The sequence below is a fragment of the Pezoporus occidentalis genome, unplaced genomic scaffold (assembly GCF_034315485.1).
Source record: "Pezoporus occidentalis ecotype Australia unplaced genomic scaffold, CSIRO_AGI_Poc_V1 ctg190, whole genome shotgun sequence".
Taxonomy (NCBI): Eukaryota; Metazoa; Chordata; class Aves; order Psittaciformes; family Psittacidae; genus Pezoporus; species Pezoporus occidentalis.
The window spans coordinates 62,661-82,025 of NW_026913749.1; the positions used below are offsets into that span (position 1 = coordinate 62,661).

At 59.3% G+C, this 19,365-nt stretch overlaps 5 protein-coding genes across 8 annotated transcripts in view; 2 read left to right on the plus strand and 3 right to left on the minus strand.

The window, feature by feature from the left end:
• NPLOC4 (NPL4 homolog, ubiquitin recognition factor) overlaps positions 1-10,498 on the minus strand; it is a 26,759-nt gene extending 16,261 nt beyond the window's left edge. Inside the window, exons 1-8 of the mRNA XM_062616882.1 lie at positions 10,340-10,498; positions 9,236-9,316; positions 6,604-6,716; positions 5,501-5,680; positions 3,287-3,335; positions 2,414-2,508; positions 1,146-1,269; positions 413-592 (exon numbers count right to left, since the gene is read on the minus strand). Coding sequence (XP_062472866.1) covers positions 413-592; positions 1,146-1,269; positions 2,414-2,508; positions 3,287-3,335; positions 5,501-5,680; positions 6,604-6,716; positions 9,236-9,316; positions 10,340-10,354 — 837 coding nt within the window. The 5' untranslated portion in view covers positions 10,355-10,498. The remainder of the gene's footprint in view (positions 1-412; positions 593-1,145; positions 1,270-2,413; positions 2,509-3,286; positions 3,336-5,500; positions 5,681-6,603; positions 6,717-9,235; positions 9,317-10,339) is intronic.
• Positions 10,499-10,710: 212 nt separating this feature from the next.
• TSPAN10 (tetraspanin 10) lies at positions 10,711-12,391 on the plus strand. Its single transcript, XM_062616883.1, has 3 exons — positions 10,711-11,066; positions 11,348-11,943; positions 12,031-12,391. The coding sequence occupies exons 1-3, from the start codon at positions 10,998-11,000 to the stop codon at positions 12,326-12,328; spliced, it is 963 nt and encodes a 320-aa protein (XP_062472867.1). The 5' UTR covers positions 10,711-10,997; the 3' UTR covers positions 12,329-12,391.
• A 74-nt stretch (positions 12,392-12,465) lies between these two features.
• On the minus strand, positions 12,466-14,525 carry PDE6G (phosphodiesterase 6G). Of its 2 annotated transcripts, XM_062616885.1 has the most exons (5): positions 14,393-14,525; positions 14,202-14,292; positions 12,901-13,094; positions 12,768-12,808; positions 12,466-12,663 (listed from the first exon to the last, which is right to left on the minus strand). In XM_062616885.1, exons 3-5 carry the CDS (start codon positions 13,044-13,046, stop codon positions 12,587-12,589), a joined length of 264 nt encoding a protein of 87 aa, XP_062472869.1. In that variant the 5' UTR covers positions 13,047-13,094; positions 14,202-14,292; positions 14,393-14,525; the 3' UTR covers positions 12,466-12,586. The 2 variants fall into 2 exon arrangements, with proteins under 2 accessions (XP_062472869.1, XP_062472868.1); XM_062616884.1 differs by lacking the exons at positions 14,202-14,292; positions 14,393-14,525 and adding an exon at positions 13,809-14,193.
• Positions 14,526-15,074: 549 nt separating this feature from the next.
• OXLD1 (oxidoreductase like domain containing 1) lies at positions 15,075-16,643 on the minus strand. Of its 2 annotated transcripts, none has more exons than XM_062616895.1 (2): positions 16,585-16,643; positions 15,075-15,464 (listed from the first exon to the last, which is right to left on the minus strand). In XM_062616895.1, exons 1-2 carry the CDS (start codon positions 16,618-16,620, stop codon positions 15,111-15,113), a joined length of 390 nt encoding a protein of 129 aa, XP_062472879.1. In that variant the 5' UTR covers positions 16,621-16,643; the 3' UTR covers positions 15,075-15,110. The 2 variants fall into 2 exon arrangements, with proteins under 2 accessions (XP_062472879.1, XP_062472878.1); XM_062616894.1 differs by lacking the exon at positions 16,585-16,643 and adding an exon at positions 15,991-16,051.
• Positions 16,170-18,403, plus strand: CCDC137 (coiled-coil domain containing 137). Of its 2 annotated transcripts, XM_062616893.1 has the most exons (7): positions 16,170-16,432; positions 16,481-16,513; positions 16,750-16,877; positions 17,023-17,230; positions 17,511-17,593; positions 17,690-17,769; positions 17,969-18,403. In XM_062616893.1, exons 1-7 carry the CDS (start codon positions 16,197-16,199, stop codon positions 18,173-18,175), a joined length of 975 nt encoding a protein of 324 aa, XP_062472877.1. In that variant the 5' UTR covers positions 16,170-16,196; the 3' UTR covers positions 18,176-18,403. The 2 variants fall into 2 exon arrangements, with proteins under 2 accessions (XP_062472877.1, XP_062472876.1); XM_062616892.1 differs by having other exon boundaries at positions 16,170-16,513.
• The last annotated feature ends 962 nt before the right edge of the window (positions 18,404-19,365 follow it).

The window sequence follows — 19,365 nt, forward strand, 5'->3', positions numbered from 1 at the left end:
TAATTAAACTACTTCAAGTTTCCCAAAGAGCTCATAAGGATTTGTTTTTTTCCCAGTAGAGACTTTGTTTTCAAGCTGCTGTGTATCACAGCCTTGGAAATCCAGTAATCAAGGAAATCTGAGAGGTGAAATCCACTGCTCAGAAGTCACCCTCAGCTTTAAATCATCTGAACCCAAAGTAATGTAAAAGAAAGCGTACAACTAACAAAAAGCACATCTGGGTTTTAAAATTCTTCCAGTGGCAATAACTGACAGGGACATTAAAGACATAAATCACATCACCTTTATCATGGGACTCCTGCTCATGGAGCTGCCGCTGGAAATACAGCAGGAAGTTTCCCCAGCACAGTGTTTCTGTGCTCCCTGCTTATCTTTATGAGTGAAGATGGACTCCACGGGGCCCAGGTTTTACCTGTGGGGGTTCATAGATGGCAGCAACCTCGGCCCGGATGCCCAGGGGGATGTCTTTGTGCTCTGTGTACCGGCCATAGAGGTACCCGAGGTGTTGGTTTCCTGTCTTCCGCCAGAAGTCGAGGAAGCGATCTGCAATTGTGTGGTTCTCAAACATGATGTTGTCAACATGCCTGTATTTCTGTTTGACAAAGTTCAAGCGTCAGGCCATCCTACCACCGCAACCTGCCCACTGCCCAGGACACACACCACCCCTCTGCAGCCTGCCCTGTCCCAAGGAAGGGAGCTCACCCTCTCCTGCTGCTGCAGCCTTCCCCTTCGGCACCACTGCCCTGCCCAGCAAGCAGAACCCGCCGTGGGACGGAGTGTGGGGCAGCACTGAGCACCCGCTGAGCTTGGCTTCTTTCCTAGGGCCCTTTGCAACTAAACCCAGGCACTGATATTTAAGAGGAAGCACGGAAAAGCAGTGGGTGGCCTTTTGAATCCCACGAGGAAAGAGCGGGGATTCATCGTTAGCACAGGCGTCCTCCACGTCTAGAGGAAACTGCTGATCCAGACACATTCTGGAGTCCTTTTCTGCAAGGACTAAAGACCTTAACAGCCATTTCACAGCACCTGCCAATACTCAAGGGCTTCTCGCTCCAAGCTGGCTGCTCTTGAAGTCACCTCTCCCAAATCAAAAGCCAAGGCCCTTCTCTGCTTTAGGCACAAGGCTCCTGCGAGCTGCATCTCACCTGTCTATTGAGAGTGATGGCGCTTGGCTGGCACTTTGTGCAGATGCCTTCTGGCCATGGAGGGTGCCCTTCACAGCCTGACTTGATCTTACAGCTGATGTTCTCCAGGGCAACAAATTTCCCCCTGCAAGGAGGGAGAGAGGAGGCTGCTGTTACCACAGAAATGCTTTTGGGTCTCAAAAAACCTAAGTGGATAGAAATAAAGAGGATGCAGGGTAACGGGAAACGGGGCGACAGCAATGCCTTGCATCTCCAGAGGGTCTCAAAGCACCCTGCAAACTCCCACTGGGAGGGATCCCTGAGTAACCTCTGCTGCCCACTTAGTGTGGGAGGTCGAGAGGCTGCTGTGTGGTCCCCAACTCAGCTCTTAAGCAGATATTCCAGCAAGAGCAGAGATATAAAACTCATGGGACCCTGCTTAAATAATTCATGCAGCGCAGGGGAAGTAATAGATTATACCACTAGGGCAAATTAGAGCTCCTTTCATGTGCAGGAGGCTTCCTGCAAAGGGAAGTTCCCTTCAAATGGCTTGAGCTGCATCTCACAAAGCCATTAGAAAAATCCCAGCGGCATTTAGGAAGAGGAGGGAGAAGGTCACACCTCTGTGTAACTCATCTAGGGGAGCTGCACTTCAGCACACAGGGGCTCCCTGCCAGTCCTGAAGGGACTTTAGATCCTTTGCTGTGCTTTTGGTGCCCCCTCTCTGCTCAGCACTCCCTGGCCTGTGTCACCACAGCGTTCTCCACCCCACAGAGGGGTAGGACGCATCCTCCAGTTAGTGGGTGATGAACTACAGCACCACGACAGGCAAAGGTTTAACCAAGGACACACAGAGCATGGGACAGAGCAGAATCAGGCCCTGAGGAATATCAGGCTCATCCTTCTGTCCTATTCACGCCTGTAGGTAAGGAAAGCCGTTGATGAATCAAAGCTCCCCAGGCCCACCACAGTCTCAGTGACTCTCTGTGAGGTTTGAGACCCAGGCTTGGAATCATTACGGAATCTCTTTCTTTCCATCTGGCTTCCTCCCCCCATCAGCAGCGTTTCCTGGAAGCAATTACACTGCCACAGCAAGAAAGAAAAGAAAAATACATTTGTTTTCCTGCTTTTCTTCCCCTTTTCTTTTCAATGTGCTGTTTTCTCCTCAGTTTGCCATTCCCACAGCTGTATCCAACACTGCTCCGGTGAGATGTGTCTGTGCTTGCAGTTGTATTTTAAAAGGAAAAGAAGCTACAACAAGATTCCCTCAAAGCCAGAGATTTTCTTACTTGTCTGCCCCTCCGGTCAGCTTCCTGATGTAGGCATGGAACGACATGTGCTTCACAGGAGGTTCCAGATGGTTCAAATAATCCTCATCAAAAGGCTGCCAAAAACACCACACAAAGCAAAGGCAGGTCAGACACCTGTCTGCTAACACATTGAGCACTGAACAAATGGATGTTCTAGAGTCAACCCCTCTGCCTCTCAATGTGGAAACTATCAAGGAAGCTTAGGCTCATTTTCCAGGCAGCTACTACTGAGATACAAACAGTGGGGCTTTACAACAGCGAGTTTTAGTATCACCTCCTACTTTTAGAACAGATTGGCTCCACAAATCACAATGAGCCTCAAAGGCAAAAGGCTTTTTCCCTTTCAATATCTAACAACAAACAAAGAGCCCAGCTGCTCAAACAGGGCCTAAGAACTTCCAGAGCACCCGGCGGGGGAACAGCCATCCTGGCTTGAGGGCTCTCTGCTTCGTGCCATAAATCACACAGCACATTTGTAGGCGTTACTAAAGCTGCCTTCAACGTGGTTGAACTGGGAAGTGCTGGGATCCATGAGAGGGGATGAAACAAGCAGATCCAGGCAGGAGACAAGAGGGAGGAAAACTGGAGCTTTTCTAAAGGTCTTTCTGCTAAACTCATCACTGCAGAGAAGCAGAGCATGAACCAGAATGAACCCAGGGTCAGGAAGGCCTAGAGCTTTAGTGAGCCTGGATGTGAGCCAGCACCTCTGAGAGAGCACAGCAGGATCCTGACCCAGAGCTGCCACCCCTGCGTGGGCAGTGCTCCGAGGAAAAGCCTCCATCCTGGAGGAAGCTGAATGCAAGAGGACGTGCTTTTGTCTGACTTCCTAGGGCACCTTCCCGGGGCTCTTACCTCCAGTGGTACACAATGCACACACTTCCCCAAGGGGCCATGGCGACACCTTTGCAAAGAGAAAGAGAAGCAGCGTTAGATCTTATTTAACCATGGCAAATCAGACTGGTTTGCTGTGTAACATCTACACAGACAGAGCTCTGAGCCCCTAAGCACTCGGGAACATCACACAGGGGTCACCACGAGATTAAAGGTTCGCTCTGTGAGCCCCAGGTCGAGAGGAAGCCCTGCTCATGCCTGTGCTCTGCTCTCTGCAGAGCCACGTGAAGCCCTGTCAGATCACAGCTTCTCAAGTTTTACAGCCCCGCACTGGGGCTGCTTTTCAATTCAAAGAATTCCAAACCTACGTCACGGGCTTGGCCCGGGTGGCTTTAACAAAGAGACAACCGAAACGTTCAGCCTTTATCAGGCCCCAGAGGCTGGTGTGGAACAAACAGGGCAGCATGTGTTTATCGGGCAGATAAAGACCTGCTGGGGGAAGTTATAAAGCAGAGGGGAAAACATCTCCTTTTGAGGTGATTGCTTTAAACCAACCCCAAACCAATAAACCCTCCCCCCCTCTGCTTTAGGTCAGAGCTGGTTTCAAAGGAAGCCTCTGGAGAGGAGCACGGTGCTTGTAAAGACAAAATGGATGAGGTCCAGTTGCAGCATTGCTTTTAACAAAGTATTGTGGCAGATAATGTACATAAAGGACCTCTAAAGGCTGCTAATGCACTCAGCTGAGCGCCAGCATCCCTTCAAGTTTAGATTGATATGCACTCCCAAATACAGGAACAAGCCCAGACACACTCTTTTTATCATAAATATCCACCACTGTGCTCTGGCTCCCTGCTAAGAACAACACCTTCATTTATTGTGCTGAAAAATGTGGTCAAGTTAAAGGCAGGTTTTGTGCCATGGAGTGCTGGGGTTTTGTCTTGATTGTTTCAATAATGTGACACTTCCCTCATCTATCATCAGCCTCAAAAGGCTCCATGGGATTTGCCACGTAAAGGCTACCTCTCTCCCGAGTTCCTTGCTGCTGCAGCACTAAAGATAAACCAGATGGAAGACAACACCACGGGAAGGGAGAGCTCTTCTGGTACAGAAAGAATTCCTGCTTGCCTTTAAAACCTTCACTCGAGCCCTTTCAGAAGTTACCCTGCAGGGGGGGTCCAGCCCCAAGCCCACACCAGAATAAGACATCAAGCCAGCACCCAGGGACGTTATTAAAGCAGTAAAACCCAGCTCTGCAGACAGAGGACACTGTAGCAGCATCAGTGCAGATTTAGACTGGTATTAACTCCCACTGTGTTCTTCTACAAAACCCACAAGCTGCTCTGTTTACCCAAGCCTCTTGCAGCTCAGAGCCCTGGCAAAGCCAGGCTGTGTTGTTTTGCTGCGAGCAAAATGGATTCCCTGGTTCCACGCAAAGGTTAGAAAGGCACGTGATGGAAAGGAAGCCAAAAACTAAGCAGGCAGAGACCCAAGTCTCACTTCCACATCTTTACCATTGGATACTTCCACTCATTCCCTTTCCTTCTGTGTTTTTCCTTTATCAGGAGTGGCTGGATCTGAAGATCCTGTGCTCCTGCTTGGGACATCAGGTGAGGCACCGCCTGAAGACAGTGATGTGTGGCTGTGTTGCTTCTGCCCAAGCAGGAGGAGACTGCAGTGACCAGAAAAGGCAACACTGCCCAGGTCCCTGCTCTGACAGAGGATTTAGGAAGCAAATCTGACCTTGATGCACACTCAGCACCGGGTGTGAGCTGCATATTGAGACCATATGGGCCAGAAGCTGCTGTGGACAGCAGGCCCCTGCTTCCTAAGCTATATACCACACACAGAGCACAGCCTCCTGTTAACTACACAGCACTGGCTGCTGGGACGTCCCGGGAAGGACTCAAAGGATTCATTTTAATCCAGAGAACTCCAATGTTTTAGGAGCACAAACCATATGATCCCAAGTCCCATAGCAGGGGCCACCTTGACCAGAACAATGGATGCTCTAAATGAGTCCTTCCTTGCAAAGACCCTGGGATTTTGGTATCTGCTTCCTTCCTTCACCAGAGCTTGATTTAACCTCCCAGGACAATGACAAGGGCTGTTTTCCCTTGTGAACATTCCAAAGGCAGCAGTGCAGGGGCAGGTCCTGTACTACATTTCCTGGCTGCTAGCTACAAGCTCTGGTGAGGCCCAGATGAATCAGCAGAAGCAAATTCGAGCCGTACTCACAGCTGCTGGTCTCGGTTCCGGTAAATCTTGCCATCCTGTTTGATCAGATACTGGTCAATCTCATCTTCCACCACCTGAGGAGCCCCCACAGGCCGCAAGCTTTGGGAGACAGAGGTGTCCATGGTCTCTGAGGAGGAGCCAGCCGGGCTCGAGGGGTAGAGGAACAGCATATCACCATGCCTGTAGGTGTGGGAAACAACACATGGGCATCAGGAGATGCTTCCGGGTAGCAAACCTCCCAGACCATAGAGAGCACGTAATTTATCACAAACTGTATCACAGAATCACATATAAACTAATATAGACTAATAAACACATATAAACTGATCACAGAATCCCAGACTGGTTTGTGTTGGAAATGACCTTAAAGCTCCTCCAGTTCCAGCCCCCTGCCACAGGCAGGGACACCTCCCACCAGAGCAGGTTGCTCCAAGCCCTCTCCAGCCTGGCCTTGAACACTGCCAGGGATGGGTAAAGATGGAGAAAAAGGCAACAGGAGGATATGGAGAGAAGTAACAGCTCCAGCAGGAAAAAAGAGCTCCTGTGGATCCTGTGCCCATCAAGTCACAGCCTTCCTGAGGCAGCTGCCAGCACTGACACATTCAAGTGACAAGTTGCAAGCGGTGGTAACAGCTCTTGTATTTTTAACCAGTTTAATGTTACTCTTGACACCAACAGAATGAAAACATTCCCAGCAAACATGAGGCAACAGCACCATTGGCACCACTCATCCTGGCTCCGGGACTGTCAGACTCTGGCATCGATGCAGAGCGAAAAGGGGAGTGGAAAGGGGGGATGAGGGAGCTTGCTGCAGGCTGGGAGAGCAAACAGAGGGCCTGGTGCTGCCTCACCACCAAACACAGCACCAGAAGTGACCTAAGAAACGGCTGCTGCAGCCTCACACGTTGTCAATTTGATCACCCCCATTTCACATCAAACTTGTCCCTTCAAGGAGCTGGCAAGAGACAGGCAAAAGCTTGGCACTGCTCTAAGGTGATGTGGCTGCTGCTGCCCAGCTGGAGGGAAGAGCACAGGCAGGCTCAGAGGGGAGGCCCCCTGTGCACAGAGCCCCCCTGCACCCACTGTGCCCCCCCCGGACTCACTTGATCTTCAGCAAGTTGAGGGATTTGTTTTGTGCTGCTGTGATCTCGCCTGTCCTGTTTCTATTGGTGTACACGGAAAAGCCATTATTCCTGAAGCCAAATTCTTTTGCAACCTGAAAGAGAGACAAGAAATGACACGGCTGAAGGCACCTCACACCCCTGGGCAGGTGCTGAAAGCTGCTCAGAGTGCTAAATCCAGGGAACTTCTATTGCAAAACTTGAGCTGAATTCATCTGCATTTCTGAAGGGCAGAGGATAACCAAGGAAAATAGAAACACTGCGTAACACAAGAGATCTATTTTAAAGAGGAACTGAAACAGAACATGTCTCTCACTCACACAACGCAAATGCAGCACTTTATCTAAACCCAGGCAAGTGCTGTCATGACTGGAAGGGGGAAACTCTCTCCTCATTACCCCAGGTCTGTCGCTCAGCCTTGCCAAGTCATCCTCATCCTCCTGTGACCAGAATTCCTCCATCCAGAGCTTCACCTCTGAGGATCTCTTGCCCTCATCTACTAGCTGTTCTCACCTCCCTCTGCTCTGACCCACCAGATGCTACATGAGTTTCACTCAAGCTCTTCCCACTGTTCTCCCTTCTGGTTTTCCTCATTTACCTCTTTTCTCCCCTCACAACAGCCACCTCTCAGGCCCAGGCAGGTTTTTCCCTGCTCATCCTCTCACCATGTTCACTTTAAGGCTGTTTTACTCTCTCAGCCAAACACCTCTTCGCAGCAACAGCACTTCTCACATTGGGCCACTTAAAGACATCAGTTCCAAAGTGCTGTTAAAAGTTTCTCTAGATGACAAGTTTCATCCTAAACCCTCGAGTGAGCAGCCTTGATTTTCATCTAGAACATCTCCCTGTGGCTTTGGTAGGGCTCATGGGCAGTGACTGCACACAGGCCCAGCCTCAGGAGCCACAAACAGAGAGCAAAGACATGGAAAGCACCTTCTCCAAGTCAAACCACCTACCAGGACACACACTTCACTTTGTTTTGGGGAGACAAATCCCCCAGTACATTACCAAGAGGCACAAGGCAGTTCCTACCTCATTCTAACCTGCACACACCCCAGGGATCACTCTTCAGTGCCCTCACCAAGGAGGTGCTGCAAAAGCCAGAAGATCACTGAGCCCCTCCTCACTCTGATTTCTTGCTTCTTTTGTGGCTTCTCTGGAGTCAAGGGGGAGATCCAAGCTAATGGCCAGCACAGAAGCAGCAACCCGATGCTGTTTTAATTGCAGCTAAACACAAACCCCACTATATAGATGACCATCTCAGCGTTACAACCCACAGCTATTAACATGCACAGATCTTGGGGGGTAACGTTTGCAACCTTCCTCTTTCAAGCAAACTCTATACCAGGAAAAAACAACCCAACCATGTCTTGTATTCAGCTCAGGAAGAGGACAGAGTTTTTTCCCCAGGCCAACAGGCAATGTCAGTGAGTGCTGATGCTTTTGTTCCAACCAAGTGGTTGCAGGAGGACTGTTCCACACGGCCTCAGGTAATATGAACCCCTGAAAGCAGCAGCTTGTTTTGCACAGGGATTCTGAAAGCTTTTCTTTCCTTGGGTGAAGCTGTTGAGAGATCGAGGGGTGGCTCTGACCCAGCCCTGAAATCCATCAGGATTTTCGCCTGGTCAGGTGAGGATTGATTGATAGGACGGTCTGAGCCCAAGCATCAAACAAAGGCAATGACTCACAGAGAGCAGAAGGTTTCACTCTGTTCCCATTCCCCCTCGCAGGGGGAAAGGAAATGGAGCTGACTGAAAGAAAGGCCCTTCAGGCACAGGAACACAAAGTGCTTCTCTTATAAAGCAAAGGAATCCTAATCTGACAGTTCCAGGTTAGAGCAGAGTTCCAGGAGGGAAGGAAACAGAACTGCTCGCTCTTGAATAGCAAACTTTAAACACTGAGCAGTTGAATTCAGACCAAAGAACAAGCCACAGCCAACTCCAGATGTGACAACTCCAGCACTCGGATGTTCTCCTCATCCCAGAGTGGAAATCCTTCCCAGCAGATGCCAGAGGCTCCCACATCACCTTAAGAACTCACCTCAATTCCTTCCCTGCTCTCTCCAAAACCACACTGGAAAACCAGCAGCACACAAAGCGCATTCAAATGTCATTCAAAGCATAAATCAAGCAGCTGAATCTGACCTGAAAAGGCCAAAGGCTTCGACTATCAGCTTTCACAGAGTCACCAACTGGCTGGAAGGGACCTTAAAGCCCATCCAGCTCCAACCCCTGCCACAGGCAGGGACCCCTTCCACTAGAGCAGCTTGCTCCAAGCCCCTGTGTCCAACCTGGCCTTGAACACTGCCAGGGATGGGGCAGCCACAGCTTCTCTGGGCACCCTGTGCCAGCGCCTCAGCACCCTCCCAGGGAAGAGCTTCTGCCTAAGAGCTCATCTCAGTCTCCCCTCGGGCAGGTTCAAGCCATTCCCCTTGCCCTGTCCCTACAGGCCCTTGTCCCAAGCCCCTCTCCAGGTTTAGTGTAGCCCCTTTAGGCACTGGGAGCTGCCCTAAGCCTTCCTGTGTCCCTCTCAGCCCCAGGTGCCATTCCTTTGCCAGCACCCTACACACGTGTCCTGCGAGCCCGTCCCCACCCCCCTGCAGAGCCCCCGGTACCTTCTTGAGGAACGTCGCCACGGTCTCGCGCTTCGTGGCCGTGATTCGCTTCACCCCCTCCGGCGACTGCACGCGGATGATCTGCGGGAGGAGGCCACCGCGGGTCAGCGCCGGAGCCCCCCCTGCGGCAGCCTCCCGAGCATCCCCGCCGCTCCCCACTCCTGCTTCCAGCGCCCCTCTTCAGGGAGGGGGGCACTGGCTGCTGTGTGCACAGCACGGGGTGAGGGACCCACGTGCAGGAGGCAAGAAGCTGGCACCGGGAAAAAAACTGACCCTGCTTTTGTCTGGCTCCAAGCTCTGACCTCAGACGTGGAATTAAAACTTCCAGGAGCATGAATGAGAGGTGCCACGGGAGGGATTTACCGAGTGCCTGCGCGCAGACACTGGTCTAACCGGTGCTCCTGGGCACCTGTGCTCCTGTTTTGACTGAGGGGTGACTTCCATCGCTACTGAAGGGATGAGGGGAAGAGCCACAGGCTCAGGGTGCTCCTGTGAGACAAAGCAGCAGCTGCGCTGTGACCTGGAGTGAGAAACGGGGAAAACCAGCACTTCTGGGGACAAAAGGCCGGGGACAACCCTTCACAAAGGGGCAAACGTCAATGTCAATGTCCTCATGCTGCTGAGAGATAGAGAAGTGACTCGAGCTGCCCTAAAGCACGTTCACCTGCGGATGGGTTCCACAGCGCCGGGCTCAGGCTGGCAGCGTGTCCTAGAAGGAGGGACACAGGGGGACACGGAGGCTGCGGTGTCCCGGCGTTACCTCGCAGGAGCCCCTTTAACCCTCTGACTTCCAGCACAGGAGCGAGCCCAGCGCCACGGGCACGGGACACCCTCACGGGACCGGGGAGCCCCTGCTCCAGCGCTATCGGCCCCCGGCCACGATGGGGCCCCTTCCCCCGGCACCGCTGCTAACGGGGACCCGGGGTCACGGTCCCGAACCCCGCACGCTCCGAGAGGGACGGGGGGGGGGAGGAACCGGGCCCGGACACCGCCGCCCCCCAGGCGGGCCCCGGTGCGGGCTGAGCGCGGCCCGGCCCCGCCGCCCCACAGGAATCTGCTGCCTCATCGCCCCTCCCCCCGGCGCGGCCGCCCGGCCCCACTCACGATGGTCTCGGCCATGGCGCTGCCCGCCGGGACCGGGCCCCGCCGCCACGTCCCGGCCCCGCCGCGGCCCTGCCCGGCCCTGCCCGCTCCGCTGCCGGCCCCGGCCCGCTGCAGGCCCACCGCCTCCCGGGCCCGGCCCGCCGCCTGCGCCTGCTCCGCACGGACCCCGCACCCCGGCACACGCGTTCCGCGGCTTGAGAGTTCCTAGCCGGGGCGGGGCGGTGCACCCGCCACAGCCGTCCCCCTGCCCTGCTTCGGTGCTACACCCATAGCGGTCCCCCACGCTGCCTCGGTGCACTCACCTCAGTCGTCCGTCCGTGCTACCGCACCCTCACTTTAGTTCCGGCCATTAATCGGTCCCCCCACCCCCTAAGCATCATGCAGCAGGGCCCGGCCCGGCCGTGGGGCTCCCCGGTGCCCCCGCACGGAGCTCGGGTGGGCTCCCGAGGGGCGGGCAGCGGGACCGCGGCTCTGCCCGGAGCTGACCCCGAGATCGCCCCGCACCCTGTGCCCCGCTACCGGGAGCTGCGGTGGGGCCGGACCCACATCGGACCCAGCTGCGGGGCCGGGAGCCGCGGCCCTATTTAAGCGCCGGCCACGGCCCCTCACATGATGGGAGCGTGACCGGTTTGAGCCCCAGCACCGCGCTGAGAGCACGATGGCGTTGGGCAGAGCGCGGTCCCGTGGGGCGGCCGGCGGCGGGGAGCGCGCCCGGCTCCTGCCCCAGGTAACGCCGGGACCCCCGGACCCCCGGCAGCAGGGTGCGGGCTCCACGCAGCGCCCGCATCCCTGGGGGAATCCATGGGGATGAACCCGGGTTAGGGGCAGGGTCTCTGCCCCCGGGGTCGCTGTGATGGGGTGGATGTGGGGCACCCTGTGCTAGGGATGCGTGGTAGCTCCTGCAGCTTGGGACAGCCCCTGGAAGTGGGGCAGGGGGTACATGGGCTGAGGGGGCGCTCTGTGGGGGGGCTGCCCTAATGGCTGTGAGTGGTTTGCGCATCCATGCAGGCGTCCCGGCTGGTGGAGCTGCCCTGCTCCTCCTCCTCTGATGATGATGATGATGGCAGTGATGGAGACATGGACCTTCCCGCATCCCAGCTGGACCCTGCCGTGAGCTGCAGCATCCCCCCCGCACCGAGCGCCTTCAGCCAGTGCGTGCGGCACCTGGCCTTCCTCTGGAACCTCCTCTTCCTCCTGCTGGGGCTGCTGGCGCTGGCCCTGGGGGTCTGGGGGCTGCTGGCCAAGGGCTCTCTGGCCGGGGCGCGCTTGGCCCCGCTGGGCTCCGACCCGATGCTGCTCTTCGTGCTGGCGGGGCTGGCGGCCAGCGCCGTGTCCCTGGCCGGCTGCCTGGGCTCGCTGCGCTCCAGCCCCTGCCTGCTGCGCTTCTTCGTGGGCGCCGTGCTCGCCTTCGCGGCGCTGGAGGTGCTGGCGGCGCTGCTGGTGCTGGCGGCGCGGCACCGGCTGCGGGACGCGGTGCGGGATGCGCTGCTCCTCTGCCTCCTGCGCTACCAGGACGAGCCCGACCTGCGCTTCCTGGTGGATGAGGTGCAGCGGAGCCTGCGCTGCTGCGGCCTCGGCTCCTACCGCGACTGGGAGGCGAACCAGTGAGTGGGGCACCGGGGTGGGTACAGTGATGGGCATCCTGCACCCACGGGCGTGGAACCGGCCGCTCTCCTTATCCATCCCTACAGGTACTTCAACTGCAGCGCCCCGGGCGTGCAGGCCTGCAGCGTGCCCGCATCCTGCTGCCTGGACCCGTGGCAGAACGGCTCCGTGGTCAATGCCCTGTGTGCCGCCGGAGCGCTGCGCCTCGGGGATGCAGCAGCCGGCACCGTGGTGTACACGGGGGGCTGCGTGGCTCAGCTCAGCGCCTGGCTCCGCGGCCAGGCCGGTGCCATCGGGGCCGGCGCGGCCGTGCTGGTGCTGGTTGAAGCCGTCGGTGTGCTCATGGCGTTGAAGATGCTCAGAGACATCACGGCGCGGGGGTGAGGGTGCAGCGGGGGACACCAGCGGGGCGTGATCCGACCCAGAATAAACCTCGTCAAAGCCAAACCCCATCCGTGCCCTGTCCATCCCACCTCGCTTTCCATGCACATCCCTGCCACCCCCATAGCACGACACCAGGCTCCCCGCGCTCCTTTTGGGTTTTAATGAGCATTTCTCCAGGCTGACCCCCGCCATAAGGACGGGGCAGGCTCTACCTACACAGCACTAAAGGGTGGGAGGGCAGCGGTGGCCGCAGCCTCCCTAGATGATGCCGTACTGCGCCAGCTCGTGCAGCTCCAGATGACTGAATGCTTCCCAGGGACAGATGACGGTGATATCTGGGGAGAGGAGAGAGTTTGTGTCAGCACAACGGCCCCATTGCAGGCTGCAGCCAGCCCCATTCCCCACCCACCGCACAGGGGGGGACGGGACCCCCATGTACCTGTTCCCAGCCCCTCCATGCCCGGGATGTCGTCGCCGAACCTGTAAAGAGAGGCAGTGTCTGAGCCCCATCCAGCCCCCCTGCCCCGTCCTGGCACATGGAGCTGTGCCCCCCACATCCCTGCCCCACTCACCCCTGCACCCCCTTCTTGGGGGGCTTGCTTTTGAACTGCCTCGTCTGCCTCTGTTTGAATTTGGGGGGTCCCTTCCGGGGGGTGGCGGGTCCCCCCGTCACCCTCGTGACTGACTTCACCTCCACCTTGGGGGGCTCCAGGCTCATGGCTGTGCTGCGGTCGCTGTGGGTCTGGCGCTGGACGGCTCCTCACACCTGGATGAGGGGAGATGTGGGGGCACCGGCTCCTCCCATCACCCTGCGTGCCCCTGGCACCCCTCTGTTATCACTGACCCACCAAGCAGGAGAGCCCCCTCCCTGCAGCCTTGCCTTAGCCCAGCTCAGAGCCCGATAATCCCCTTTCCCCAAAGGCAGGGAAGGGCGTCCATGGGGATAAGTTGCTGCTGTCTCCCTTGGGGCTGCTCCTCCGGCCCTCGGTCTGTGCCCCAGAGCAGATGGAGCCCCTCATTGGCATTGCCAGGACCCCCAGCCATGACTCATGCCGGCTCTGTGCCACAGGCATGGGAGCAAGGTGTCCCTCAGGATAACAGGATGGGATTTGGGAATGGTGGGCACCCCATGCTGCCGACACCTCTGGGTCCGTGCTGGGATGCAGGCAGCCAGAGCCAATGGACATCACAGGGCAGCACATGGGCTCCATCCCGCTGTGGTTGTGCCTCTGAGCACTGCAACCACACCATGTGCTGAGTGAGATCCAGCACCGATGTGATGGGGTTCAGCACCTCTATGGGGTCCCCAGTACGGGATCTGGCCTGGGGAGATGCCAAAGGTACCCTGGTCCCTGCTGCAGGAGCAGAACCCAACAGCAGGCTCCTGCCTGGAGCAGAGCACATCCCATCCCATCCCAATGGTCCCGGTGGCACCGGGACGAGGTCCCATCCCATGCATGGGGCAGAGCCCCGGACTTACTTGGCCGCCGCGGTCCTCGAGGCCAGCGCTGCTCCACAGGGCCCCTCCGTCCTCCAGCTCACCCCCTGCAGAGCTCTGGGGGGGCTTTTAGGGGAGGGCAGCTTTATCCTGCTCCGGGTAATAGGATTATTCACGTCCCTGCTTCCTGCGGGGGTAATCTGGTGTCCTTCCCCGTGGGATGGGGGCGTCTGGATTAGTGCTGCTGGGAATGACGGTGTCGGGATCCCAGAGCACCGAGGGGACGCCCCACTCCCCAAAGGTCACCCCAAGGCCCCTTGATCACAGGGATGCTGCTGTTGGGCTCCTGCCTGCAGGCACTGCCAGAACCCACCCTGGCTCGGGGGTATTCCACCCTTCTAGGGATGGATTCACCCCTAGCGATGCCACCTTCACCTGGGAACTGCACCAAGACCTGGGAGCAGGGTGGCTGGGCAGCCCCACTGGCCCGGGACGCTATCGTTCCAAAGCTTCCCTTAATCCCAGCCTTAAAGCAATTACAAAAAGGAATAATCTCAGTCCACTTTAATTGAACTTCAGCCCCTGCCACTAATTGCAATTAGTTGCACTCCAACAAAGAGGATTACAGGGATCTGGGTGCGTTTCCTATGGAGCCGGCAGAACCAGCTCCTCCTCTGGCACGGAGCAGGGCCCTGGTGTCAACGGCTGCCTCCAGCTCAGCCTTCGTTAGCGCAGCTCCGGGGCTTCGTGGCTCCTTGGATGGCCGGGAGCCCCCCGGCCCCGCCGGGCAGGATGGAGCGGGGATGCGCTGAGCCAAACTGATGGGGTCTGACATGGAAACAAAGGCAAGGGAGGAAGAAAGGGCACCGGGAGCAGCCCGCCAGGCCGCGACCTGGCTGCTGGTGCCCTTGGAGGCTGCAGCCCCACGTGCTGGGGGCCGCACACTGCCTCCCTTCACACCACAGAAGCCCCTAAGAGGCTTAGAGCCGTGGGGAGGGGGGGTCCAGCGCAGGGTCCCGGCCCTCCCCGCTCACAGCCAAGACGCAAACGGTGCTTAAAGCCCAAGCTGGGAGCACAAGGACGCGGTGAGAGCAGTGATGGTGGCGGGGGGGGTGACAGCGCTGCCTGCCCTTGGATGGGATTTACCAGCCCAGGGCGCTCAGCGCACGCATGAGCCCCTGCCTGCCCATGGGGTGATGCTGCACAGGTCCTTGGCAGGGCTCAGGCTGTCCCCAGCCCATCACACACAGGAACACTTCCAAGCAGTGCAGGCTTGCTCAAACAAGCAGAGGTTCCTATGGGGAGGGGGGGGGTCACCACTGGCTCTGGGGGGCCGGGGGATGCTCAGTCCTTCCTCATGCGCAGCCTGATCTCCATCCTCAGGATGGCTTTAATGTTCTCGTCCTCCACGTGCTCCTCCAGCGCCGCCAGCGCCCGGGCCCCTCCATCCTGGTACCGCTGCAGCAGCTCCTCCACGTACCCGACCCACACGCAGTTGGGGCAGCCGGTCCCGCAGCAGTGGGTCGGCGGGGGGGGCAGCCCTTTGTCACCTCGGGGTCCCCCCCCGCTGCCATCGCTCCCTGCGGTGCCGCTCTCCTTTGCTGGGGTGTCCGAGCGCTCCCGAACGCTGGAGGTGTGGGAGAGGGGGGACCCTGCCCCGGGCACCCCCCCACTGCTGCTGGTGCCGTCCAGGGCCTCCTGAGAACAAAGACACTGGCACCAATTGGGGGGGGACACATGAGGACAGCCCTGCCCCCAGCGTACCCCCATCCCACCATCAACCCCCCCAGCGGCTCACACAGCCCCCCCCATGCTCCCCTCCATCCCCAGCATCCTCCATCCCCCCCAGTCCCCCTTAGCCTCCCATCCCCAGCACCCCTCTATTCCCCCATTTCCCTCCTTAGCCCCACAACTCATGCCCAGCACCCCCTTATTTACCCCCAGCTTCCCCTTACCCCCCCCACTCATCCAGTTTATCCCCAGCATCCTCTTGCCCCCCCCCCGCTCACCTTTTCCCCACGGCAGCCCCCCAGCACATCCCCAGCACCCATTACCCCCCTTTCCCTCCTACCACACCCCCAGCACCCCCTTATCCCCCCTAGTTCCCCTTTGCCCCCCCATCCATTCACCCCATCCCCATCACCCCCCCAGCACCCCATATCCCCCCCATAGACCCCATCACCCCCCCATCACACCCATTGCCCCCCCTCCGGTCCCTCCTCACCCCCCGACGCGCCCCCGCCAGCCCCCGGGCTCCGCGCAACAACATCCGGGCGCTTCGGCCCCTTCCGACCCCGCCTGAGTGACGGCTCAACCAGCCAATGGGAGCACGGGTGAGGAGGGACCGGGGCCGCCTGTGGCCAATAACGAGCAGGGGGCGGAGGAAGGCGGAAGAGGCGGCGGGGTTGACACGTGGGGAGCGGCGGAGCCATGGGCAGGGGACCGGGACCGGGACCGAGACAGAGATGGGGACAGAAACCGGGACCGGGATCGCGACAGAAACAGAGATCGGGACCGGGATCGGGATCAGGACAGGGATCGGGACCGGGATCGGGACAGAAACAGAGATCGGGACCGGGATCGCGACAGAAACAGAGATCGGGACCGGGATCGGGACCGGGATCGCGACAGAAACAGAGATCGGGACCGGGATCGGGATCAGGACAGGGATCGGGACCGGGATCGCGACAGAAACAGAGATCGGGACCGGGACCGGGATCGGGACCAGCCGCCCTTTGGCGCAATAGGTCAGTGCCCATGGGATCCGGTCGGGATCGCGCTTGGACCCATGTGGGTCTCGGTCCCGCAGGTGCCTCACCAGGTATCCGGTATCCTGCCGTGTCCTGGTCCCCATGTCCCTCCATGGCCGGGTGCCGGTGCCCAGCTCGCTGTGCCCCACTGGTGTGCCCGCATCCCGGTGTCCCACCGTGCCTGGGTCCCGGTGCTTCAGGACAGGCCTCGCAGCGTGTCCGGTCTCTCCCAGGAAGCAGAAGTTGCACAACATGAAGCCCAAGCACCCGGACGAGCAGGAGATCCCCTTCCGCCTGCGGGAGCTCATGCGGAGCCGGGAGGCCATGAAGCGCCCGCATCCCGGGAAGCAGAAAGCAGCAGGTGGGATACAGAACCGGACTGAGCATCCCATGGCGCAGCAGGATCCTGCAGCGCAGCATCCTCCTTTGACGTCCCACCCCTGCCCTGCCATGGGGGGGGGACCCCCAGCCAGCGCTGCTGCCCTGATGCCACCCGTCTCTCCTAGAGAAGCAGCAGCCCAAGTCAAAGGGCTCCAAAGCCCAGGGGGACATCCCCGTGCCCAGGTTCAGGAGAGGGAAGGGGGAGTCGGAGCGCTCCTACGTGTGCCGCATGGAGCAGGAGGTGCAGCGCGTCCTGTTCCTCACCGAGAACCAGCTGCAGCAGGAGCCGGAGAAGGAGCTGGTGGCACCGGAGAAGTCCAAGAGGAAGAAAGCGTGAGAGCAAGGCCCCTGCAGCTGCTGGGCTGGATGGGGCAGCCCAGGCCTGTCCCCTGGCCCGGTTTGGGGGGTGTGCTGGGTGCTTTGCTGGTGCTGCAGCCCTGGTCCTGCGTCCAGCAGCGACTGGGGTGCGGGTGGAAGGTTATGGACCTCCATGGGGCTGAATTGGTGGTTGGACTCAAGCCAGGGGGCTCTGGGTTTTGAGGGGGTCCCATGGGGTAGGAGCTCACCTGTTTCTTGTTCGGTCACAAGTCCTGGCCATAACGGAGCTCTTCAGGTTTCAGAATAAGAAGCTGGAAAAAGCTCGGAAGAAGAAGGAGGAGAAGAAAGAGGCCATGCTGGAGAAGAGCCTGTTCCAAGGTGGGTCTGGCTCTGGGGTGCCTGGCATCACCCCCTTACCTAGCAGCGTGGGGGGGGGTGTTCCAGGTCTGATGCTGGCGTCTGCTTCTCTCTCAGACACGGTGGCATTTGGGGACGTGGTCACGCAGCCACCCACCATCACATCACTGCCCAGGGGCCGGGGCCCTGCAGAGCAGGTGAGGTCAGGGGGGTGCTGCCTCCTGCCCCTCGGGTACCTGCAGTGCTGGGCTGGACCCGGGTCACCCCCTCCCTTGTGCTGGACATCACTCCTGGAAAGCCAGCTCTGGCTCAGCCTTGGGGTCTCAGCTCCCCCAAGCATGGTCCTGCCTTTCCCCCCCCCCCCATCCCCTCTGACTGCCCCATCTCTGTCCCCAGGCCGGACGGAAGCGGCTCCTCCTGACTCCGCGCCTGGGCCGGAGCCCGGCGGTGCCGGCAGCGCCGGTGTCCATGGCTCGGCAGCGCATCGTGGCAGAGGAGAGGGCTCGTGTGATCCAGGCCTACAGGGACATCCAGAGGCGCAAGCAGCAGCGGCGGGAGGTGGCAGAGGCGAGCGCCAAGGCCGGACGCGGGGTCCCGCGCTGAGCCCAGCCTGGGCGAGCTGAACCTGGTCACAGTGGGAGCGTACAGGCAGCACCGGGCCCCAGGATGTGAAGGGGACGCTGTCCTGATGCTGCTCGTCTGTTGCCAAGCCCTGGGACTCCCCCCAGCCCCGTGCCCAAGCTCAGGGCACCCCATGGGCTCAGCACTGGAGCTGGGTCCCCCCCCCAGCGCCATGGACGTGCTTGTAGTAAAGGTGCCGTTGAGTGCTGATGGCGTGGGGGTGTCTGTGTCCTCACAACCTGCCCGCCTTCCTTTCTGTGAGGCAGCTGGCGAGGGGCAGTCCCTGTCCCTTACCCTGCCATTGCTCAGCTGTGAGGGAGACCCCAGAGCTTGGCCATGACCCCTCCAGCTCTCACCCCAGGGACACGGAGCATCCCACAGAGCTCCCCTGCACCGTGTTGTTTCCATCCCTTGTCACCACGCAGGGGCACCGTGAGCCCTCAGTGCCATTTACCCAGCCCGGCACTGCCCGTGTCCCTGCCAGACCCCGGTGTCACGGTGCCCACGGTGTCCTCCCCATCGCTGCACCGTGAGGCCCCCATGGAACCCAGGCCTGGGGAGGGCTCCAGGGGGATGCTCCCGGCACGGCACAGCCCGTGCCCGTGGCGAGGGCTTCACCTGCACACACAAAGGCCGCGCTGTTCCCTGCCCCGTGCCGGCACAAAGCGCTGCCTGTCGGAGCGGGGCCGGCCCCGGCGCTGCGGCCGGCGCTGGCGGCAGCCGGTGGGATTCAGGCTTCCGGAGGGGCTGGGTGCGGGCGGAGCGGAGCCACCGGGGACAAAAGCGTTTGCACCTTGTTTGTGCCTTGTCCTCCGGCCGCCGCCTCCGTGCTCCACGGCACAGCCCGCAGGTGCCTGCGTGGGTCGTGGCCGTGCCGTGAGCTCACCGCGCTGTGCCATGCGGTGCTGGTGACGGCAGCCCCGGGGACTCCCAAGTGCCTGGTGCTAAGGAGCACCAGGTAAACACGGGTGACGCGGCCAGATCCTACTGCAAACAACCGGCCCCCGTGGCCGTGCCCGGCCTCTAGCGCTGCCGCGGGCACATGCTGGATGGCAAGGGCACAGCCAGGACATGGCGTGTGCCAAATTCTTGCTTGTGCATCCCTCGCGCACGGCCCCATCCCTGCTCAAGGAGACCAGGTCACGCCTGCCCCCACGCAGCCGTTTCAGGCC